This window comes from Dipodomys merriami, unplaced genomic scaffold (assembly GCF_024711535.1).
Source record: "Dipodomys merriami isolate MVZ:Mamm:240054 unplaced genomic scaffold, mDipMer1.0.p SCAF_2, whole genome shotgun sequence".
Taxonomy (NCBI): domain Eukaryota; kingdom Metazoa; phylum Chordata; class Mammalia; order Rodentia; family Heteromyidae; genus Dipodomys; species Dipodomys merriami.
In genome coordinates this window covers 40,551,155-40,576,501 of record NW_027203381.1, presented here as the reverse complement: position 1 = coordinate 40,576,501, position 25,347 = coordinate 40,551,155, and the positions used below count along the sequence as shown (strand labels likewise).

General features: G+C 36.4%; 1 protein-coding gene and 1 long non-coding RNA gene across 2 annotated transcripts in view; one reads left to right on the top strand and one right to left on the bottom strand.

Annotated features, from left to right (window-relative positions):
- Positions 1 to 25,347, top strand: part of Mib1 (MIB E3 ubiquitin protein ligase 1) — a 117,188-nt gene that overhangs the window by 80,066 nt on the left and 11,775 nt on the right. The window contains exons 13-18 of the mRNA XM_070029453.1: positions 11,211 to 11,343; positions 12,087 to 12,173; positions 13,508 to 13,669; positions 16,765 to 16,946; positions 17,919 to 18,111; positions 21,244 to 21,322. Of these exons, the coding sequence (XP_069885554.1) occupies positions 11,211 to 11,343; positions 12,087 to 12,173; positions 13,508 to 13,669; positions 16,765 to 16,946; positions 17,919 to 18,111; positions 21,244 to 21,322 (836 nt within the window). The remainder of the gene's footprint in view (positions 1 to 11,210; positions 11,344 to 12,086; positions 12,174 to 13,507; positions 13,670 to 16,764; positions 16,947 to 17,918; positions 18,112 to 21,243; positions 21,323 to 25,347) is intronic.
- On the bottom strand, positions 1,133 to 3,616 carry LOC138831603 (uncharacterized). The gene is made up of 3 exons (XR_011373398.1): positions 3,423 to 3,616; positions 2,890 to 3,061; positions 1,133 to 1,888 (listed from the first exon to the last, which is right to left on the bottom strand). It is a non-coding gene; the product is annotated as an uncharacterized lncRNA (long non-coding RNA).

Here is a 25,347-nt window from a genome sequence, read left to right as displayed (position 1 = left end):
AAAATTAGTTTATAACTTTATAAATGGATAGCCTGTTTAATTTTTAAGACTTGTATACTCAATACTATAGCAAAGAAATAATGTTTAGTAATTAAAACTTTAAAAAATAAACTTTTTATACCTGCAGAACAACTAATATAATTATTCATTACAAAATAATTTGGTAATTTTACAGAATGACCTCTATTTTTGAGGAGTTTTTTTGGTATTTAGGATATGTACAGGTAAACTTAACAAATGGAACATGAAACATTGGCATTTTGTTTTGTAGAAGGTTAGAAAGCCTATAGTTAAAGATTTGAACTAATTTTTTGTAAAGAATGTTAAAATCATGCTTTATAACTTCAATAAGTGCATAAGAAAATAAAGTAATTCATTTTTAATTAGATAAAATAAAAATAATCTTTCTGTCTCAACAAGTCAATTTGTAGTCATTTCTGTTCAATTTCTGATATGCAAATAAAATGTTGCACTTTTTGTAGATGAAAAATACTACAGCTGAAATAAGAAATGAGGATATGTGAAAACTAGTATTAGTTCTTTACAAATTTTGTAATAGAGTAGCTTAAATTAGGTACTATTTAGTTGTTGTGAAGAAATTCATTATAATCTTTATACAAAAGATTGAAATACAAAAATATTTTTACCTCTGCCAGGCTGTATATAGTATCTTCATCATGTCTATAAAAATTAATTATAGTTGGACAGCACCAAGAAAAGTGATTATTTTGTCATATAAGTTGGCTTATAGAATTTTCATCTTATATGCCCTTTTTTTGAGAAAGCAAATTCCATATAATACAATTTCTTTATTATCAATATACTCTAGTGAGTTACAACTATAGCTCAACATTTTGTCATTTTTCACCATTTATTCAAGTGGAACTTACAATAGAGACCTAACAAATATGAGATTACTTAAAAGATAACATCTGCCAAAAAAGAAAACCTAAAACAGTGAAATTTTTGCTTAGGAAATTCCACTAATAGAAAGTATAAATTTACAAATGTGAGGAATAATAGTTAAAATGTGAGAATCAGCTTTTGTTGTATCTTAGTTTTCAAATCAGTTGACTCTACTAATGTGATTACACTTAAGTGAATATCAAATTATCTTACTCTTCTATGCTAGTAATACTTTTCCAAGTTGTAATCAAATTTTAATCGTGAGTACTCAAAAATATGTAATAATGTTTTAAATTTAAATGTTTAAAATTTTTCCTGATAATTTGAATTCTACTTATGAGTTCTTTTTTTTTCTTCTTCACAATATTTAGTTTCTAATTATAAGTAGTAGGTATATTTGGAGAGGAGGTTTATTATTGCTAGAGGTCATCTCCTTGATAGTAGTTGATTTGCCAAATGAAGGTCATCCATGTAGAAAGCAAGTCGCTTCCTTTAGCTGCAGTTTAGTTTCCTCTTGGTGGCTTATTACCTACCAAAAATACATACTTCTTTACATTCCATAGCATCGTATGTTCATATGGGTACATAAAGAAGTATGTTCTCTGAGTAGGTATTACTAAGTTATTTGCTGTAAAAACATGAAATACCTTCCTATTTGTTAGTAATACACTCAGCTTACTGAAGTAGAGCAGTGGTAGATAATTTGCAGAAATTAATTTATCAAAAGCTAAACTTTAAAACAAATTTACCTGATCAAGCCATTTAATGCCACTTACGGTTTCTTGTTCTTGACGGAAATAAGCTTTTCTAAACATTTGACCAGTTATCTTCTGAACTTTGTCCTAGTTTGTTTTTGCAAGAGGTTCATAGAATCAATGGCGTTTTATGCTGCATTTCAGAAATTGCTAACATTAACCTAGTGTTTCTTCATAGTCTTCAGGGAGTTCTTTCTTTTTATACTTTTGTAGTTTTCTTCTAAATTCTGTAAAAGATAATAATTTGGTTCAAACTTTTTTTAACAGACCAGATCTTAATTGTTCAGGCCTTAATTAGTTAGTTAGTACTTCTAGAATTGACACTAAGGTTGAAACAAGGAGAAAAACCAGGTCTGTGTGAATGAAATGTGAATTTTTTTAAAATGGGGATTTTTTTTTCCTGTAGCTTCAGATAAGAATTCATGATTGTTTGAAAGCTTTGTTGTCCCTTTGTCTGCATTAGTTCCTTACCTGTGCTCATTTTTGGGTTGAATATAAATCCAAATAGAAGTATTAATATCTAATTTTAGTAAGTTTAGTTTAATTCTTTGCGTTTTCTTGCATTAAAAGAACTAATAGATGTATGATTATTTAGCATGAGAAGAATGTATAATTGGCAAGTAACCTTTAATCATTATGGCAGTAAGGAGTTAATTTAAAAGAAAACCTTAAGAAATGTTGCTATTTGGCAAAGGGAAAGAAAGCCAGGGTAGTAGAATTTCTGCAGCCTGTGATAAGTAGCTAGTGCAGCGAGCACATAGGAGCAAATCAGCATAGCAGGAACCAGCACCCGTGCTACAGCAGTCAGCAGTGCAGTGGTAGAATGACATTGTGCTCTTCGGGATTTAGCTTTCAGAATTAAATATATTTTATATTCTGTCACGTTTCTTGGTTGACCATATCTTGAAATAGTCTTGAAAAGGTAACATACTTGGAAGCAGAGGATACAGATTTGCCCAGGACTTAAAACCATCATTTAATCAGAAACTGTAAAGTCTAACTCTTCAATAATATTAATATTAGTAATATATTTGTACACTTTTTGAGATTGACTTGTATGCTATGTTTGAGCGGTGTTCTTTTTTTAACCTATCGGTAATTTAAATGGAAAAATTAGACTATGCCCAGATAGAATTTAGTTTAACAATATGAACATTTATCAAATCAATAATAGACAAGCATGCAGAAGGTCATAAGCATCCTTAAAAGAACAGGCCTTCTCTGTTACCTGTAAGTTTAGTGCCATGCAGTATTTGCAGCAGGAAGAGAGGTAATGGCCTGGAGAGTCACACAGCAGCAGCCGTCTCATCCTGATTGCTCCTTCACTCTATTCGCTGATTCAGCACTTCTTTTTATGCACTTGATATAGAAAGGGTGTATCAGAGAAGATAGAACCTCACCTTTTGAAATAAATTGGAAAACAAACGAATAAGCAACAACAAAAGAGCCAACCTACTTATCTCTCCTCTCCCTTTGCCCTTAAAATAATAAAATTCAATCAATGTTGGCCAGTTGTAGAATGTCAAATACCAAGTATTGTGAATATGTAGAGAGAATTAAGTTTAACGAAGCATGTTGCTATATCAGCCAAGGAAATGTATTTAGCTTTAGCTTTTTTTTTTTTTTTTTTTGGTCAGATTAAATGCTACAAAAGAGGGGGAAAAAGTTGTAGAGGAAGTTAATTTTACAGTCTAAAATAGTTTTTTTAAAAAAAAAAGCCCAAAACACACCCTATTCCCCCCAAGTAACTAAAACATTCACCCTGTTTTCCTTTGCCCATCAGATTACTTTGGGTTCTTCTGACTCCTCAAGAAATATTCTGCATCATTTCTTGCTTTGAGATTTTTTTTTTTGAGTTCCAGGATTAAATGGCAGATCTTGTAGCTACCTTGTCATATCCAGAGGTCAGTCTGCAAGCGAGGTTGCGACTTCGACATGCTCACTACAGAAGCTAACTTATATTCTTCTCTCAGTGACCACAGGCTCAACTGTTACAGCTTTATAGGCAGCTAAGCATTTGAAACATGCACTCCCAGGCAAACAGGCTCTCTTGTGCCTCTCTCTTCCCTGACCATATTTAGTCAACCATAGCAAAAAATAGTCTCTCAGCTGTCGATTGTCGATCCAGAAGCTGTGGAAGCCTCTATCTTGCTTTCTGCCTATTGATTGCTCATCCTGCAGTCCAACACTGCTTTGCCATTTGTCCTGCCTCCCCCCTTTTAAGTGCTGCCAAATAAAGAGGTCTCTCATGTTTCCACTTACATTTCCCAGATTTTCACTGAGCTTGCGCTGAGACTAGGAAAGCCTCATGTGGCTGTCACTATACTTAGAAGCACTGCAGAGAGAAGAAGAAAAAGGAAAAAAAAATTACCCTCGTTTGTGGCAAAATAGTCTTTAGACAGATATGGAACAAGTGAAATTCCTCCACTGCCAAAGTAGATTTTACAACTTGGATTTTTTGTTGGTAAAAATGTCTTGGATAGTAATGTTTCACAGCTGAGGGCTTGAAGGATTTTGTAAGGTTATGTTTAGAGCTGGTTATTGCTGTGTGAACTTTTAAAATTTATTGAATAGTATTTGAATGGAAAGTAGAAGTGCTAAGTAGAGTCTGTATATTAATGTGCAAGGAGACCATTAAGTAAAAAGAGGTAGTGAACAAATGAAATCTTAGAAATACTACTTAAAAATTTTTGTTCAATGTCAACTTTAATTTTTTGTAGTACTTATAAAAAACAGGGTCCAGAATGATTTTGAGTAACTGGGTGGGTTTTAACTACACTTGTAAAAGTGCCAAATGCATTTTATTACGAATTCTATTTTATGTCCTATTTTATGTTTTTCTTTTCTTTCTATAATACCATGATTCTGTAATTTTCTGAAATTATATTTAGGTATAATTGTTGCATATATTACCACAAATTAAAGTAGTCATGAGGGATAGGGAGTGTGGCTTAATGATAGAATGCTTGCCTAGCATGCATGAGGCCCTAGGTTCAATTTCTGGGTACCCCATAAACAACAACAACAACAAAGTAGTCATGAACCTGTTTATAACTTTGTTATATAGTGTATGTTTCAAAGATAAAATACTTCTGTTCTAAGAGTTCTTAAAACAGTTTTTTTTGTGCCAGTCCTGGGACTTGAACTCAGGCCTGGATGCTGTCCCTGAATTTTTTTTTGGCTCAAGTCTAGCACTCTACCACTAGAGTCACAGCTCCATTTCTGGCCTTTTTGGTATTTAATTGGAGATACAAGTTTCACAGTGGAAGTGGTGTTGTGGCTCAAAGTGGAAGAGTAAGCACTATCCTTGAGCAAAAAGAGCTCAGGGAGAATGTGTAGGCCCTGAGTTCAAGCCCCCCAACTGACCAAAAAAAAAAAAAAAAAGTAGAAGAGTCTCATGGACTTTTCTGTAGGGACTAGCTTTGAACCATGACCCTCAAATCTGAGCCTCTTGAGTAACTAGGATTACAGGCATGACCACCAGTGCCTGGCTTGTTTTAAGATTTAATAATATATTTCTGGTAAATTTTAATTTAGAAATTTGCTTTTTTAACCACAGACAAAATGTAACCTATGGAGATAAAATTTCAAATATCATGAACTTGAAAATGCCCAAAAGAAACCAACTATAGTTTGTTCTTGATTCAGATGTATTCTTCTTTTTTAATTTTTATTTTTTTATTGTGAAAATACTGTACAGAAGGGTTACAATTACATGGGCAAGATAATGAGTACATTTCTTATCAAGCATTGTAGCCTTCTCCTTTGTTTCCCCTTCCCATCCCTTTCAGATATATTCTTCTTGAATGTTGAGTTAAGGATCAAGAAATCTATAATCAGTTTTCAAAGCTCATTCTCCTACAAGTTGTTCTTGACATTCTTTTTTTCTATAGTGCTTTTACCCTAGCAGTTAAATTTTAGATGGCTATTTTAATATTGACATAAAGAATGCTTCTGTAGATATTTGACAATTTTAAAGGACCAGCTTTCCTAGAAATACTTTTATATATTGTGAGATGACACACCTCAGATTTTAAAATAGGTTAATTTTCAGGTTCCTAAATTATCTTATTTTGCTATTCATAGCAGTAGTGTGTGTGTGTGTGTGTGTGTGTGTGTGTGTGTGTGTGTGTGTGTGTGTGTGTGTGTGTGTGTGTGTGTGTGTGTGTGTGTGTGTGTGTGTGTGTGTGTGTGTGTGTGTGTGTGTGTGTGTGTGTAGCAAGCACATGGAATGTGGTTTTTTTGGTTGTTATTTTGTTTTTGTGTTGGTCGTAGGGCTTGAATTGAGGGCTTGAGTGCTGTCCCTGAGCTTTTTTGCTAGAGTTCTGCCACTTGAGCCACAGTTCCACTTCTGGCATTTAGTTGGCTAATTTGAGATAATAGTCTCATGGACTTTCCTGACTTCAAGCTGGGATTCTCAGATCCTAGTCACTTGCTTTTTTTTTCATTCTTTCCATTCACCATAATTCAGAAAAGTATACTTTTTTGAACTAAAGATGTTTGATCATGCCCCCAGTGAACTTCTACTTTCTTAATAAGTTTTCTTAATAAATTTCTTAATAAGTTCCTTTATGCATTATAGACAAACTTGCTTTACCTGTCCTTTGAAGGATTTTTTCATTAACTCAGTAAGCATTTTATTGAGCATCTAATATTTGCCACAGTGCTGGTCTTTCTGCATTGAGTACTAATATATAAGACCGCCACAATTTAGCTCTTATGAGTTTGTTTGAAAATGTTTGCTCTCTGAAGAAAGACTTTAGAGACAACATGGCAGGTCCTAGAAATTGACCTTCTGTCATTTGAATACTACATGCCAATGTAGACAGCTGCTTGTCCCTTCTGCTTCTTAGAACTCACTTGTTCATCATTCAGCAAACGTTTGAGTACTGCCATGTGCCAGGGATTATGCTAGGCACCACTATTCTGGAACTTAATGCTGCTTTGGCAGTATTCACAAATGCCTGCTTAACTGGTAGTAAGATCTTATCTCTAAAGCATCCATGTCCTTAGCCTCTTGGAAAACAACCAGTTGAGAAATGAAGAACAGTGATTGAGCATTAGGGAAAATTCACCAAATCTTATCCACAGTGGGGAGTTGGCTTATTAATAAGATCATTAGTTTATTGAGCTAGTAACACATCCCAGTATCTCATGCTTGCAATGTAACAACTACAGGCTCTTCTCTTATTTAGCTGAAATACAGCAGGGAGCATCCTGCAGCTTGCCTTTCTTGGTCATATACTGTGTCTTCCTAAAATTGCTGCTCCTATGGAAAAGTAAGAGGTGGATTGTTCTGAGCTGCTGTCAGTATGTGAGGTGAGGGGACCAGGGACTATTCCTTTACTTTCCTTTAGAACTAGCCTTGCAACCTGGGCCCAATGATGGGCTCTTTTTTGGTGATCCTGTATTTTTGTTGACCTTTGAGTGGGTTAGCAATTTCTAATTAAGATAAAGGGGTAATGGGTCTCTTAACAGAGGCAGAAATTAATCCTCTACAAAACTCCAGTGTAGAAGAATAATTTTTGTCTCTTCTGCACTCTCAAGGAGACAGAACACACCTTCCATTCCTACACAGTGGACTACACAGTGACTTACTTATGAAGAATATAGTACAGGGACGAAAGAGTAACTGCATCAGAGGAACAAAAAAAGCATCATCCTCCCACAAAATACATGATGATGTTGTTTAAACTCAGCTTTTAACTTATCACTTAAAATTTGTGTATCTTGGCAAGGTGTTTTCTTTTTCTGTCAGTCATGGGGCTTGAACTCTGGGCCTGGGCACTGTCCTTGAGCTCTTCAGCTCAAGGCTAGTGTTCTACCACTAGAGCCACAGCGCCACTTCTGGTTTTCTGGTGGTTAATAGGAGATGAGAGTCTCCTAGACTTTCCTGCCTGGGCTGGCTATCTACTCAGGAGGCTCAGATCTGAGGATCATGGTTCAAAGCCAGCCCAGGCAGGAAAGTCCGTGAGACTTTATTTCCAATTATCCACCAGAAAACCCGAAGTGGCGCTGAGGCTCAAGTGGTAGTGCACTTGCCTTGAACTGAAGAGCTGAGGGACAGTGCCCAGGTTGAGTTCAAGTCCCACGATTGACAAAAAACAAACAAAAACAAAACTCTTAGAGACAGCACCCAGGCCCTGCACATACACACAAAAAGTTTTTTTAAAGACTTTGTTGTGCAGTTCTCTGGAGGAGAGCCTATAGTCTTCCAAAATTGCTGTCGTCCCTGAACAGTGGTTATAACTCAGCAATTGCCACTGGAGAAAATGTTTAAGCTATGTGCTTTGGGTCATATATCTATTTTAAAATCTGATAAAGAAACAGAGCTGAGTGGCACACGACTGTAATCCTAGTACTTGAGAAGCTAAAGCAAGAGGATAGCAAGTTCATTGCCAGCCTGAACTAGATAGCAAGACTCTATCTCTATCTCTTTTTCTCCCCCACCTCTCTCTCTCACACCCCCCCTAGTAATTCCTGTACAAAAGTAGACCAATAATCAGATGATAGTAAAACATCTTACTGAAGGAAAAATGATTTGAGTGTTCTAATTTAAGAGCAAATTTTGAAACTTGGCATTGTTTTTTTCACTTCACATATACTTGCCACAAATTGTAGTTTTTGGAGTTAGTTCATTGCAAATTGAATGAACCAGGGGTTATTCCATTAACAAATAGGTGTTTTATGTATATATGTATGTTTTATGTATGTAGTGGTTACTTTTTTTTTTTTATAGTCCGGTCGTGGGGCCTGAACTCTGGGCCTGGGCGCTGTCTCTGCGCTCTTCAGCTCAAGGCTAGCACTCTACCACTTGAGCCACAGCGCCACTTCGGGCTTTTTTTTTTCCTGCTTATGTGGTGCTGAGGAATCGAACCCAGGGCCTCATGCATGCAAGACAAGCACTCTACCACTGAGCCACCTTCCCAGCCCCTGTAGTGGTTACTTTGTACTGAGAGAGAACTGAAACTTTTAAGTATAGTGAACTGATTTTATAGAAAAAATGTGTATTTACTTAGTCTTTAGCAGTTTTTAAGCTTTTATCCTTTAATCTAAAAATATTTAGACATTTATAAAAGAGATCAATAAGGTCCTCAACTTGAGTAAGTTGTAGAGGTTCATGAATCTACTACAGCCTATTCTTACAATTCTTGAACTCTCTACTTGGGATTTATAGGTTGTTGCCGTTAAAGAAACACATTCTGTTCTATTTGAGGCTTTAGTCTCATGATTTTAGAGGCTCACAGTTTCATTCACATCCATTCTCATCAGCAACTTCACCCTGTTTCTCCATATGTATATAACATTTCTCTATCCAAATTTTTGTCTCATATTTCACCTTAGGAAAGTGTGTCCAATACATGTCCTATTACTTTTTCCTTTTGTAATTTCAGTACAATTTCAAAATTTTCCTATTTTTACTTTGTAAAAGTGATATGAACAAAATAAAGAGTTAATATATATGCAACTCTATGTATATTTATCAGTATGTATATGTCAGTGTTAAAATGTATATATTGATGCTCTCTATGCCACAGCTTTTGGTACTAGGACTTGAACTCAGAGCCTCAGGCTTTCTAGGCAAGCACTCTTGAAGCACTCTTCTAGCCTCCAGCATTCTTTGTGTATGTGTGTGGCAATACTGGTACTTGAACTCAAGCTCTTGCTTGTTCCCCGCTTCCCCCCCCCCCCCCCCCGCAATCTGGGCAGAAGCTGTACCATTTGAGCCACACCTCCAATACCAAATATTCTTTTATTCTTTTCATGAATAATTACTGTAGGTGTCAGTCTTTAAGCAAACATCAATTCATGAATAAATATATTCAGTGAATTTTCTTCCAAATTACACTTTTAAGTTTTCCCCCACCCTCTCTCTTCTCTCCCTTTTTTCTCTTTCATTCTCTTCTCTCTTTCTTTTACCCCTTTCCTTCTTTTGTAGACAAAGTCTCAGTTCTCAGCATTTTCCATTCCAGCCTGTCCCTGAACACTCTCTCTCTCTCTCTCTCTCTCTCTCTCTCTCACTCTCACTCTCACTCTCTCTCTCTTTCTCTCTTTCTTTCTTTCTCTTTCTCTCGTCCTGGGGCTTAAACTCAGTATGTGGACACTGTCCCTGAGTTCTTTTGCTCAAGGCTAATGCTAGACACTTTGAGCTGTAGCTCTACTTCTGGTTTTTTGGTGGTTAATTGGAGATAAGCGTCTCAAAGACTTTCTTGCCCTGGCTGGCTTTGAATTTCAGTCCTCAGATCTCAGCCTCGTGGATAGCTAGGATTATAGGCATGAGCCATTAGCAGCTGGCCACCTTTACTTATCTCTCAAGCTCCTGTTGTGATTACAGGCATATATTACCATACTCAGGATTTCTTGATAATTATTTCTCCTACTATGTTACGCTTAGACTTTAAATCTTTGATTCTTTTTTTTTTCTTTTTGGTTGGTTGTGGGGTTTGAACTCAGGGCCTGGGTGCTGTCCCTGAGCCTGTTTGGATTCAAGGCTAGCAATCTACCCCTTGAGCCACAGGGACACTTCTGGTTTTTGAGTGGTTAATTGGAGATTAAGTGTCTCATGGGAACTTTTCTGCCCTGACTGGCTTTGAGCCACCATCCTCAGATCTCAGCCTCCTGAGTAGCTAGGATTACAGGTGTGAGCTTGCGCCCATCTTCTTTGATGCTTTTTAAGGATAACGTTAAACAGTTGTTTGTATACACATACACACACACGTGTGTATGTGTGTGTGTGTGTGTGTATATATATATATATATATATATATATTGCTTTGGAAACACTCTTACCAATTCTCAAAAATATAATTGGCACTTGTGCTTTTGCTTGTGCTTTTGTTGTTGTTCTGGTCATTGCGCTTGAATACAGGGTTTGAGCAACTTTTTTGCTCAAGATTAGCACTTGAGCCACACTTCCTTGTCTGGCTTCTTTGTTGGCTAATTGAGATAAGAATCTCATTGACTTCTCTGCCTAGACTGACTTTGAACCATGACCCTCAGAATTCAGCCTCCTGAGCAGCTAACAAGTGTAAGCTACCTGGCAGCACATGCGCATTTAGAGCTAAACTGAGTTTAGTACTAGTGAATGACATTTATCAGATTTTAACTGCTGTTCATGATAATCTGCCAGCTGTGTAAAATTCTTCTTAATTATCACTATTTTTCCTGCTGTTTTTGTTGTTGCTTGACTGTTAACTCTTTGGGGAATATAAGCTATTGAAATTGAGCCTGGAAGAATCCATAAAGCCAAATTGTGTTCTTATTTTGGTATATTTCTTTCCTCTTTGGATATTTTCCTTTTACAGTGTTCTCCCTTTGTAGCACTTACATTCGATTTTGATTCTATTGCCCAAATAGTGATAGTTTGTTTACTTCTTAAAAAAAAATCTGTGCACTTGGGAATTAGAATATTTGAATTTCTGTTTGTTTCTAAAGACACATTTTTCTTTATTAGATTTTACAAGATGTGTTTGAATATATTTTTCTAAAGAAAACACTGAAAATATCAAACTATTATAAAAATGAAAATGATATGAATTTGACTTTCAGTGCAATGCGTGTTTTACTGTCAAAATTACCAAGACCGTGGATTGTGGATGAAAAGAAGGATGATGGTTACACTGCTTTGCATCTGGCTGCTCTAAATAATCATGTAGAAGTGGCTGAACTCTTGGTTCATCAGGTAGGGAAAGAACAGTAATTTTTGACAATTTTGGAACATTCCTGTAAGTATTGCTTTAGCAATTGCCTATTAAGGGGCATTAAAACTTACTATGATGAGAATTCAGATACAATGCACATTCTGTTTTCTAACATGGGTTGTTTGTTTATTTTTGTTTTGAGACTGAAACTTGCTATGTATCCAAGGTTAAACTTGAATCCATAAGTTCTCCTGCCTCAGCTTCCTGAGAGCTGAGATTTTATAGGCATGCACTATCCTCTCTGCTAAGATTCTAAAAAGAGTTGTGTTGGAGCTTTGTACTGTTCTTTGTCCTTAAATAGAAATAGATTTTATAAATTCCTCCTGTATCAATACCTGTTCCTGCATGAGAATAATAAGCTACTGAGCTGGGCACTGGTGGCTCATGCCTGTAATCCTAATTATGCAGGAGGCTGAGATCCGAGGATCATGGTTTGAAGCCAGCCCAGGTAGGAAACTCCATGAGCTCCTATCTCCAGTACACTAGTCAGAAAAACTAGAAGTGGCACTGTGGCTCGAGTGGTAGAGAGCTTGCCTTGAGCAAAAGCAGCTCAGGGACAGCACCAAGGCCCAGAGTTCAAGCCCCAACAGCAAAAAAAAAAAAAAAGCTTCTAAGGAGAGAAAGTGGTCAATGGTGTCCAGTGTTATTTATTTCTTATAAATATTCAAGAGTTTTTATGGTCTTCATTGTCAAAATTTACAACTTAAAATTTGTTTTTCTTCAGGGTAATGCAAACTTGGATATCCAGAATGTGAACCAACAAACTGCCCTACACCTTGCTGTTGAACGACAACATACCCAGATTGTTAGGGTAAAGTATTAATATAAATTTTAGTGTACGTTATCAAAAATGTTAAAAGTTTTAGTTGAAGTTTTTTGTTATATTACTAGATTTTTGAATTCTTAAAGCTTGTAGGCTGAAGTAGCAGCATCAGTATTACCTGGGAACTTAGTAGAAAAGTTGATTTTTGTTTGTTTGTTTGTTTGTCATGAGGCTTGAACTCTGGGCCTAGGCACTGTTCTTCAGCTCAAGGCTAGCACTCTACCACTCGAGCCACAGCACCACTTCCGGTTTTTTGAGTGGCTTATTGGAGATAAGAGTCTCAAGGCCTTTCTTGCCTGGGCTGGCTTTGAACCGTGATCCTCAGATCTCAGCTTCCTGTTTAGCTAGGATTACAGGCGTGAGCCATCAACGCCTAGCGAAAAGTTGATTCTTATACCTTACTTCAGACCCACCACATCAGAACCTCCAAATGTATAGAAAATTCCTGGCTTAACAAGCTACTCAAGCAATCCTCATGTTTGCTCAAATTAGAGAAATAATTGCTTTAGGTAACATCTTACGTGATCTTGTTTTGGAACAAAGATGTAATAAACCATAATTTGACAAGAATATATGCTTTATCAGGTTCTATAAAAACCAATGACATTCTTAAGCTACCATAAACAAAATCTTAAACATTTATTGTTTAAGCTATTGAAATGTATCATTTATATATTTTATGAGTAGTTGAGCACACACTGTTCACATTATTTGAAGTCCTCTTTCCAAAAATTACTCATTTACTTTCCTTATAATTGTATATTTGGAGATAGTTGGCCAAACAAATGAAATGAATAACTTTCATTTGTTTGCTTAACTAATAGTGAATTTTAAACATTACAAATTGGTCATGGTAGGAAAACTTGAAATGATTCAGTATTTAAAATTTAAAAGTTCCAGATTTTCCTCCATGATCTTAGAGTAAATGAATTAATATTGATTCTCATTTCTTGCTATTTTCTCTAATACAGATCCCATCTACTGTTCTACAGAGGGGTGGGTGTAGAATAGTAGAAAGCAAAGACGTCAAAAATTTTTTTTTTTTTTAAATTGTATTTTATTTTATTTGAGAACATACTGTACAGGGGGGCTACAATTACATGGGCAGGATAATGCATACATTTCTTACCAAGCATTGCAGCCTCCTCCTTTGTTTACCCTTCACTTCCCTTCCCGGCCTCCCCCCTCCCCCCACGTCAAAATTTTTTTATGGTAACTTCAAAATAGGTCCAAGATGCTCTCACTGTTACTTTAGGTGTGTTATAGTTGCTTATGAGTATGGATACTTGTTTACCACAATGAGGTATGTCTTCCTCTTTTAGCTTTTGGTCCGTGCAGGAGCCAAACTAGACATTCAGGATAAGGATGGAGATACTCCTTTGCATGAAGCTCTGAGGCACCACACTTTGTCTCAACTCCGTCAACTGCAAGATATGCAAGATGTGGGGAAGGTAGATGCTGCCTGGGAACCATCAAAAAACACAGTGAGTGAAGATAATTTTTCATCTGTACTGTAGAAGTGTCTTTTAATGCAAGATGTTATATTGGCTGTTTATGCAATCTGTCTTGGATAAACTAGTTAGCTAGTTCACCAGGACTATATACTTAGAACTTTAGTCCATAAATGAAATTCTACATTCTTACTGAAAGTTACTTTGTTTTTTTTGACTCAGCCATTTACATCAATGTGGAGTGATATTTTGTGGTTTTAATTTGTATTTCCCAAATGACTAATTATATTGATCTTCTCATTTCCTTATCACCACAAATACCTATTCAAATATTTTTCATTATTCTTTTGAGCTGCTTTTGATTTTATTTTTGAACCTTTAGTGGTTGAACTCAAGGCTCATGCATGCTAGGCAAGTGCTCTGCCACTGAGTGTTTTCTTCTCATTGTTTCAAGAGTTCCTTATATAATCTGAATACAAATTTATATGAGATATGAGGTATTCACATATTTTCCCCCTATCCATAGCTTATTTTTTTCTTATTACTTAAATAACCGTCTGTGTAACCTTTCGGAACATTCCAAGTCACTCGAGGAGGGTTTATTATAATTGACAAAAATGCTATGCTGTTTTTTTGACATTAAAATGATAGCTTAGTGATGGAGACCAATGGGAGAAGGTGTGCTTTTGGGGAAAATAAATAAAATTGAGTACTGTCAAAATAGACTATTTGCAAAACATAGAACAAGGAAAGGTGACTATTTGAAAGTATGAAAACAGAACAAAGAAACTTGTTGGGGATGCCATTTTTTAGAGGGAAGGGTACAGGAAGGGTGTAATAAAGGCGGTAAAATTGATTGGAATACAGTATGAATGTGTGGAAATGTAACCAATCTCCATCTCCCATATAACTGATGTAAGCCAATAAAAAATGTTAGCTTAGTCAACAGTGTTGAAAAGTGCTTTTCAAAAATTATGTATATAATTACATGTTCTGTTTTCAGGCCCAAGTGCAAATGCATCAGCTAAGTAGAGTAGGTGACTGCTTCTAATGAAGCCATAGTTACTCTCGAAAAGAAGGCACTCTGTTTTCACCTTCTCAACAAACGTGGACTCTGTTATTAGAAAACTTCATTTAGTCCACAGTATCCTCAATATGCTTAACTGGATCTAACTAGTTCTGGAGATCCAAAGTCAAGAGCTACCTCTGGTGATGTTTTTGTAGGCGGAGTCCTGGAATGGTATGGCAAGAGATGAAAAATGCTTACGTGTGTCTCATCTTTTTCTTTCATTCTTTTTTTAAATTTTTATTTATTTTTTATTGTGAAAATACTGTACAGAGGGGTTACAATTACATGGGCAAGATAATGAGTACATTTCTTATCAAGCATTGTAGCCTCCTCCTTTGTTTCCCCTTCCCATCCCTTCCCATCCTCCCCCCACCCCCCTCTTTCTTTTTTTTTAAACTAGTTTTTGTTTGTTTTATTTTTTTGAGATAGGGTCTTGCTATATTATCCAGGCTGACCTCAACTTTTTAATCTTCTTTGCTTCAGCCTTCTCATAATTTGGGATTTTAGGCATAACCAGTGCATATATGTTACTGTGCCAGGTTTTTAACAGTGTTCTTGAAAGAACACTTATTTTTTTAAAAAATTTGATGAAATGTATATTTTTTATGAAATATATTTTTAATAATATGTTTCTTTTATTGCATTTGCCCAACCTGGAGTCCCTAAAGTTCTCTTTTCTTTTGTACTGGAAGTTTATAAAGTTTTTGCCATTATATTTAGATTTGTTGTTAATTTTAGATTTTTAATTTTGCAATACTGGAATTTGAACTCCCAGACTGTCATTGATCATTGATCTTGCCGATGTCTGCCTCTCATAGCTTGGGTTACACCTGTCTTGCGTTTTGTTCTTTTGGCCTTTGTTTTTAGGCGTGCATTTCCAGCCTTAACTGTCTTGATTATTCTAGCTTGAATAATAAATATTGAAGGCAAGTATTGTTAAGTCCTTCACATTTCTATATGAATTTTAGAGTTACTTTGCAGGGCCTTACGGGACTGAGACCAAACTATCTTATTGTGTGACTGTAGGTACATTCTTTAAATTCTTTGTGCCTCCTTATTTTAAAATTGAAGGAAGAGGGCTGGGAAGATGGCTCAGTGGTAGAGCGCTTGCTTTGCTTGCATGAGGTCCTGGGTTCGATTCCTCAGCACCACATAAGCAGAAAAAGCCAGAAGTGGTGCTGTGGCTCAATGGTAGAGCACTAGCCTTGAGCTGAAGAGCTGAGGGACAGTGCCCAGGCCCAGAGTTCAAGCCCCACCATCGACAAAAAGAAAAAAAAAAATTACCTACATAAGATTTTTGTAAAAAGTGATCTGTAATAGTTACACAATAAATCTTAACAGTATCATGGTTGCTTTCAAATATGTTTCAGTCAGTACCTCTTGTTAATATAATCAGAGAACCTGATTAGTCTTGTTTTTTTTTTTTTTTGTTTGTTTCATAAATACTGGTTCTTTCCTCATTTGATTTTTCCCTCATTGTATCAAGTTGGTTGCTAGCAACTTCAGAGCCTATAGAATAGAAAAGAAGCTACCATTTCTTCAGTGTCTTAACAGATGTCCCCTTGAGGGTTTTTTTTTTTTTTTTTTTTTTTTGGTGAAAATACAGTACAGAGGGGTTACAATTAACATGGGCAAGGTAATGAGTACATTTCTTATCAAGCATTGTTTCTTCCTCCTTTGTTTCCCCTTCCCATCCCTTCCCATTCCTCCCCCCTCCCCCCCATGGTCCCCTCCCGCCCTGCTTCCTGCTCTTGAATTTTATTAGCCTTAATTGACCTGACTTGGGTTATGTGTTTATACCTGAACTGGTCATATAAATGAGGTCAATAAGCCGACTGGACTGAGCCACCTTTCATCTAACTCTACAACTGGAGAATGAGTCAATTCTCATTATATGCCTGAGAAGATTAAGAGAACAGAAAGAGGAGTAGATTTTTGGACTGAAATGCTTAAATGTCTATCATACACATGTGTATGTTCACACATATACACAGATGGTAAAAGGGGATTGATTGCAGATCTTAAGGAGAAAATCATGATTCTTTCTGTTTGATTTCAGTTAATAATGGGACTTGGTACTCAGGGGGCAGAGAAGAAGAGTGCAGCATCGATTGCCTGTTTCTTGGCAGCCAATGGTGCTGACCTTAGCATTCGAAATAAGAAGGGTCAGTCACCACTTGATCTCTGTCCTGATCCAAGTCTCTGCAAAGCACTGGCAAAATGTCATAAAGAAAAAGTCAGGTTGGTATTCTTTAATATCTTAAAGTTAATGTTATATACATAAAGTATTATGTGGTTTCATTATGAAAGAGTTGACTGTCAAAATTAATTTGCAGTTGAAATTCCTGTGTCTTTGTGTTGCTTCTTTCTTCGAGAATTTCCCTCCAGGCAGTGTGTCTCTTCTTTCATGTTATACTTCCCACATTATTAAGTTTACTGTTTTGTGTATAATAAATTCAAGAAAATTTTCTAGTGTGGTTATCTGGGCATCTTGTACATTACAGGAGTTAATAAGAAAAAATCTTACAACTTTACTAGTAAAATTGCTGTGATTAATGTTCTATGTATTAAGTTTTCAATATCTTCCTACATATCAACAGGGTATATCTCATGCAAATTGCAATAGTTCTAGCATCCTGCATTGGGTGGCTGAGAGCACTCAATAAGTATCAATGAAGGACTGAAAAAATAAGCAGATGAAGTAATAATTCACTATGGAGTTTTCCTAACTACAGTCATTTCACATTTGTCTTTGTATTTTCTGAAAATAAAATAGGTCAACAAGAGATATTGTGTAGACAAACAAAAAGGCACCTATCTCTACCTTTTTTACCTGGACAATGTCACGCTGTTACTGTTCTTCATAAATTTTTCTTAGTACTGAACATCTCAGTAGCTGTCCCTTGTAGAACTTTGTTCTATAGATAGAGCAGGTTCTGAGATAAACTTTGTTTGTACTAAATTATTTTTACTATGAATTTTATTTGTTTGTCAGGTAATTCACTCTTTTCCATGGAGCAGGGATTCATCCAGTTTGAGGATTGAATCGTACTACATGCATGTAAAGATGCAGAGATGTAGCTAAATATCAAAACACTATTTACAGAATTTCACATAAAAATTAACACTTGTATACTAATGCTTTAAACACATGTTAATGAAATTTTATGGAAATATTTGGGTGGGCTGATTTGAAATACTCTCTTTTATTAGTGGTCAAGTGGGTTCTCGGAGTCCTTCTATGATTAGTAATGATTCTGAAACCTTAGAAGAGTGTATGGTATGCTCAGATATGAAGAGAGATACTCTTTTTGGACCATGCGGACATATTGCAACCTGCTCTTTATGTTCTCCACGTGTCAAGAAATGCCTCATCTGTAAAGAGCAAGTTCAGTCCAGGACAAAGGTAATAAGTTGCAATGTATTTTATATGTTTCCTTTAGTGGTCATGATGTTTAAAATCAAGGCCTTGTGCTTGCTGTGGAGACTCTGCATACTTGAGCCAGATCCACAGCCTTTTTTGCTCTATTTTTGAGATAGGGTCTCTCACTTATGCTCTGGCTGGCCTAAACTGAATGAATTTAGTTGTCTAAATTTAACTATATACTGTTTTTGATTCAAGATTATGGAACTCATCTTTTTCCTTATTTTTATACCTATAATAGTTAAAAATAAAAGTTACCAGCTGGGCCCCAGTGGTTCATACAAGTAATCCTAGCTTATCAAGAGGCTGAGATTTGGTTTGAAACTAGCCTGTGCAAGAAAGTCTGTGAGACTCTCATCTCCAGTAAACTACTAAAAAGCCAGAAGTAGAGCTGTGACTTCAGTGGAAGAATGCTAGTTTTGAGCAAGAGAAGTTCAGCAGTGGCACCCAGGTCCTATAGTCAAGCCCTAGGACTGGCACAAATTTTTTTTTAATTAATTTAAAAAAGTTATCCGTTTTCTTTCACATCTTTCTATAACCTAGAAATATATTTAATTCTAGTTTACATTATATACTATGAAATTTTCAATCCTCTAGGGAAGTAGAAAAACTCATGTCAGGATCCAGCAGATGAGCTGGTTGGTTGCAGATCCTTTGACTATAAAGAAATAGTGACACCAAGTGGTTAAAGGATAGCAAGCATCTTGATAAAAATTATAAAATTAGTGTTTAGGGGAAGTGAGAATAAATGAGAATTTGTTCTTAGAAGAATCTTGTGGATTATTTAGCAGTTAGAGAAATACAAATAAATTACAGACTAATTTAAACCATTTCTGTTGAATTATCAATGCAAGTTCTTAAAAAGTGCTAAGAAAGTGCAAAATGTTCACCAGATACTCTAAAGAAAAGATTTTCTTTTTAGTAGGAGAATAGATTGTTAGATTAACTTGCTATATTAATCTAATTAATTGCTAGATCAGTTAGTCATAATTAGTAGATTAATTGAATTTTTAGGTTAAATTGTTATATTACTTTAACATTTCAAAAATATTGCTAGAAGCCAAGTACCAGTGCCTCATGATTATAATCCTACCCGTTGAGAACTGAGAATCTTGGTTTGAAGTTAGCCCGGGCAGACAAATTCCTGAGACTCTTTTTCCAGTTCTTTTGGCAAAAAGCTGGAAATGGAGGTAGCACAAGTGGTAGAGTGCCCTCTGTGAAGCAGAACAAAAGCCAAATGAGAGCAAGAGGCCCTGATTGCAAGTTTCAGTACTGGCACAAAGGAAAAAACAAAACCAAAAACAATGTTAGGTAATTTATTAGTGTTGAAGGCAGATTCTAAGTCTAGTAATATCAGAATCTTGACCAGCTATGTTGTATGTGTGTGTGTGTTACTACTGTTATTCCAGTTATGTCAGTTTTATGTACAGACTGTTAGATGAATAGAAAAAGTCTAGAGAGAGTCAACAGGCACAGGAGTTAGCAAGCATGCAGTGTTCAGTTGTTCAGGGGATGCTGTAGATGGTTAGCATTTTTGGACAGTGATAGTAAATGACTCAGAGATGGCTAAATGTGACTGTGTGTTTGGAGGGTGAACAGGTGAAAGATGAATTTTGAAGCCAGGGCTATGGAGTGTCACAAGGAAGGCAGAGCCAGGGGCTGTTAATAATTCCACAGCCCAAACTCAGACTTAGGGTAGATGAAGAGAGAAAATTGAGGAAAATTATGAATATCTAGGAGACTTGTGGGATTAGAGATCAGGAAGAAGGAATAGCCCCAAGTTTTTGTCTGGTGTGGGTATTGACTTAGTCCTAGGAAAAGAAGCTTTTAGGATATAGGTACAGAAAAATCCCTTCTAGACTTTTAACTATCTGACTCATCCAGCTAGATTTTTTGGGGGGGGGAAGGAGGGGTCTGGTTGTGGGGCCTGAACTCTGGGCCTGAGCGCTATTCCTCAGCTCTTCAGCTCAAGGCTAGCGCTCTACCACTTGAGTCACAGCGCCACTTCCAGCTTTTCTTTTTCTGCTTATGTGGTACTGAGGAATCAAACCCAGGGCCTCAAGCATGCAAGGCAAGTGCTCTACCACTGAGCCATCTTCCCAGCCCATCCAGCTAGATTTTTATACTATTAGAAATGTCACTAAGTACCTGTGGCTCATGCCTGTTATCCTAGTTTCTTTGGAGGTTGAGCCCTGGCAGATCATGGGTTGGAACTAGTTTGAGCAGAAAGGTCTATGAAACTCCATCTCTATAATTAGCAAAAAGCTGAGCTGGAAGTGTGGCTTAGGAGATTGAACAAGCTGAGCAAGCAAAGCCAATTAAGTACAAGATCCTGAGTTTAAACCTTAGTACTGTCAAAAAAAAAAAAGGAATCTTCTTTCTTAATCATTTGTACATTGTCTTTTAATTCTCATTCTCTCTCTCTCTCTCTCTCTCTCTCTCTCTCTCTCTCTCTCTCTCTCTCTCTCTCTCTAACAGTACAAGGTGTTTTTTTTTTTTTTTTGGTCGGTCATGGGGCTTGAACTCTGGGCTTGGGGCACTGTCCCTGCGCTCTTCAGCTCAGGGTGAGTGCTCTGCCTCTTGAGCCACAGCGCCACTTCCGGTTTTCTGGTGGTTTATTGGAGATAAGAGTCTCACAGGCTTTTCTGCCCCGGCTGGCTTTGAACCATGATCCTCAGATCTCAGCCTCCTGAGCATCTTGGATCACAGGCGTGAGCCACTGAAGCCTGGCTTCAGTACAAGGTTTTTAACTCAGTGCCTTGCACTTACTAAGCTGGCACTTTACCACTAGAGCCACATCCAGTCCTTTAGTTCCCTTTCAAAAAAGTAGTTTATGAAAATAAAATTGAAGTCTAGTCCCATCTTGCTGAGCTCAGAAGGCATGGAATTTTTCTGAATGAGTCTTTAGGACAGGCAGGAAAACTTAATGCAGAAGTAATGCCTACTAAGTTAAGGTCCATAAAGTTGAGATGAAAGTAAAGGACAGAGGGGAATGTATAGTAATTCTCTGTGCTTGAGGTTTCCCTTATAGATGAAACACATTTGATAGATACAAAAAGAACTAGATTCAAAATACTTATCTATAGTTGCTCACCTTGCCTTCTCTTTCTGTAGATTGAAGAATGTGTAGTATGCTCTGACAAGAAAGCTGCTGTTCTTTTTCAGCCTTGTGGACACATGTGTGCTTGTGAGAGTAAGTATGACCATATGACACTTCTTCAGCATTATTAAACAAAAAATCTTAGAGGTTTGTTTTGTTTTGGGATAGCCCACAGAAAAATGGTTGAGTCTGGTATCGTCCAGCTCTGTGCCTCTATCAGAAGGTTGACTATTATTAGCCTTCCTCTTCCTGAGCACAGAGTAGACTGAACAATACGCTTTCTTCTACTGGTTTATGTTTGTTTCAGTTCTATTAGCACAAAGTATTCTCTTTTCACATATTCTAGAACCTTATTTCCATAAGGGGAGTCTAGCTCCCCTTTTCCATAAAATTGGTACATCTTCATTTTTCCTTCCTTTAACGTTGTCTCTTAGCCATATTGTCCCACTCCTGAGGGACTCACAGCAGCCATTCGGGGCTACAGTGTCAGCTTTTCTCTTAACTGTTATGCTGAGAGAACTTAATTCTTTGCTTTGTGAGACCAATATTGGAATTTAAGAGATGCTTTAAATTCTAAATATATTTTCCTGGAGACTTCTGCTTTTTTCTATCTCCCCTGTTCATTTCAACTTCTTACATCGTTCAATGTTCTTTTCTTTTTGCACTTATTTCATTTTACCAATGAAAAATTTTAAACAACTTTAAGGTAAGTATTTTTTTTTACTATTCTAAAGTAGGTCAGTAACAGGTATTGATTTTTTATTAGATTACATTATACAGAGGAGGTATTGATTTTTCATATGCTATCTCACTAGAATACTAATAGTATGATAGTCTAATCTCATTGGCATAGATTTCTTTAAACCTTGGTGAGTTTCTTTCCACATTCTAGTAAGCAACTGGTCAAGTAAAGAAAAGGTCAGGGTGTTCTTTTTTTATACTTTTAAATTTTATTTAATTGTAAAGATGTTGTACAGAGGGGTTACATCTGTATGAGTAAGGTTATGTGTAAATTTCTTGTCGAACATTGTTACCCCTTCCTTTAATTTCATTACCATTGTGACAACCTGAAACTGGGATTTTCCTGTTTCCCCTACTGCTTTCAATTCTTTTTTTTTTAATTGTGAAAATACTATACTGAGGGGTTACAATTACATGGGCAAGATAATGAGTACATTCTTATCAAGCATTGTAGTCTCCTCCTTTGTTTCCCCTTCCCATCCCTTCCATTCCTCTCCCTGCCCTCCCCACCCAATCCTCCTCCCCCCCCTCCCCCCAACCAAAGTTGTAAGGTTCGTTTTCGACATAATGAAGGTCAGGGTTTTCTGTTGTAACAGTCTACCTCATGTAGCTGTTTTTGTTCACCCAAGGCTGCTATAATGAGTATCATCAACTGTCAAAATGGCACATAAAAGGAAAATCCTCTGTCTTGAGCCAGACACAGTGGCTCAAGCCTACAATCTTAGCTACTTGAGAAGCAGTCATTGGGTATACTCATTTGGAGGCCAGCCTAGGCATAACATGTTCAAAAGATTCTACCTTAACTAAAGACTGAGCATGATGGTGCAGAAACATTTGTCTCCTGGCTACATGGAAATGCATAAAACAAAACATAATATATAAAGGACTACCAGAGTATTTCAAATGATAGAGTGCCTCCTTAGCAAGCACAAGACCCTGAGTTCAAACTCCAGTATCCAAAACAAACAAATGAAAAGAAAGATTCTCTTCTTGATTAAAAAGGACCCAGATTAATTAAATTTTCATAGACTAAATGTCAGCAGACTTTTCCAGTAAAGAATCAATAATAACTACTTAGCTATTTCCAACTTCTCAACTATGCCATTGTGGAACAAAAATAGTCATGAAAAATTTGTAACCATGTTCCAATGAACTTTATTTGTGAAAACAGACAGCCAGTAAGATTTGACCTTCAAACTGTAATTTGCTGACCCTTACTATTGACCAAAGTAATGCCTGCCTGAGAAGTTGAAGATGATTGTAATTATTAATTGATAACAATATATTATTTTCCCAGGGGGTCTTCTAAAGTTTTTACGTATAATTTGCTAAAAAAAAACAAAGCAACAAACTGGTTTTGAGCTGTATTGAGCTTTTAACTTGATAGTAGACATTTTAATATCTTCTTATTGATCTTCAGAACAATCCGAAGAAGTAGATGATTTCTCCTTTTTGTTTTTGGGGTTTTTTTGGCCAGTACTCCCTTTTGTTTTTTTAGGACCTCATGTTTGCTCAGTTTGCTTGCTTAGCTAGTTCTATATCACTTGAGTCAAGATTCTAGTCTTGCTTTTTGCTGGTTACTTTGGAGATTGAGTCTTGTGGATTTTTTGCCCTGTCTTCAAACCCTGATTTTCCAGATCTCAGCCTTGTGAGTAGCTAGGATTAAGTGAGTCACTAGCACTTGGATAAACACATTCTTAAATATTTATCTGCTGAAGAAGAGGTGGAAAACATTCTGTCCTAGAGTATACATTCCAAGACCCACATTGCAGTATTGTTAAGCTGAGTATTGGAGCCTTAAAGAGTGTAAAGTACCATTGTCAAGTCAAAAGAAGGAGAGATCATATCCTTTTTTGAGTGACTGAAAGGAAATTTTTTAGAAACAGTTCTGAACAGTTAATAGGAAATTTAGATAATTCATTGTTGTTATTGTTGGGATTGAATTAATCCTAAAAATTTAAGATGAAAATCTTTATCAAGCTAGATTTGTGATAATGTTATTTCGTATAACTAAGCATGAAATACATTATGTTCAGTCTTAGGGATCAGCCTTGATAACAATTCTGCATCTAAAATATAGCCGTTAGGAGTTTGTGCCCCAACTTGTCTAACAACATCACTGATAGTGTTTTGTTTTCACTGAGTGTTGGTGGCTCACGCCTGTAATCCTAGCTGCTCCAGGAGGCTGAGATCTGAGGATTGTGGTTCAAAGCCAGCCTTGGCAGGAAAGTCTGAGAAACTCTTATCTCCAGTTAACCACCAGAAAACCGGAAGTGGCACTGAAGCTTAAGCGGTAGAGTGCTCGCCTTGAGCTGGAGAGCTGAGGGACAGTGCTCAGGCCCAGAGTTCAAGCCCCACGACGGAAGGAAAAAAAAAGTTTAATGTTTTCAGTTGGAGAGAATGATGGAAGCGGTAATTGATCAAGATGCATTGTACTAATGTAACTCGGGGAATTGAAACCCATTTCTATAACTACTTAGTAAATAATACATTGAATGTTTTCTAGTAAATTATTCTAGTAGCCAGCCTGGTTAACATTTTTATCTCCTTTTTTTTTTTTGTCGGTCATGGGGCTTGAACTCTGGGATTGGGCACTATCCCTGTGCTCTTTAGCTCAAGGAGTATGCTCTACCACTTGAGTCACAGTGCCACTTCCAGTTTTCTAGTGGTTTATTGGAGATAAGAGTCTCACTGAGGGAAGGGGAAACAAAGGAGGAGGCTACAATGCTTGATAAGAAATGTACTCATTATCTTGCCCATGTAATTATAACCCCTCTGTACAGTATTTTCACAATAAAAAAATAAAATAATAAAATAAAATAAAAGAGTCTCACTGACTTTACTGCCGGGGCTGGTTTGAACTGTGATCCTCAGATCTCAGCCTCCTGAATAGCTAGGATTACAGGTGTGAGCCACCAGCGCCCGGCTATTTTTACCTACTTTTTAAATGACAAACAAAGTACAAGACTGGGCATATAGGCTAAGTTGTGGACTATACTTTCATAATTCAAATGCTGATGACAAAAATATGTTGATGGTATTACTGTGTGCCATTTTATAACTAATTAGTTCAGATACAAAGTAGTATTTACAATCCATAACATATATTTGTACTTATTTCCTTTTGGAATGAGAATGCTTTCTACTGAAATAGGGCTTCTAGCCTTCTCCAATTGATTTAGAAAGATACTGTTACAAAAAAACGTAGTTATATTTTCCTGAAGTGCTATATTTAAAAAGTAATCATTAAACAATTTCTTTTTATATTCTATCAATTTGGTAGAAAAAGGGAGAAGGAAAAAAGGAAAAAGACTTGAGGAATTATAGAGATATGCCATTTACTATAGAAAACATTGTTAGAAAGTTATTCATGCAGT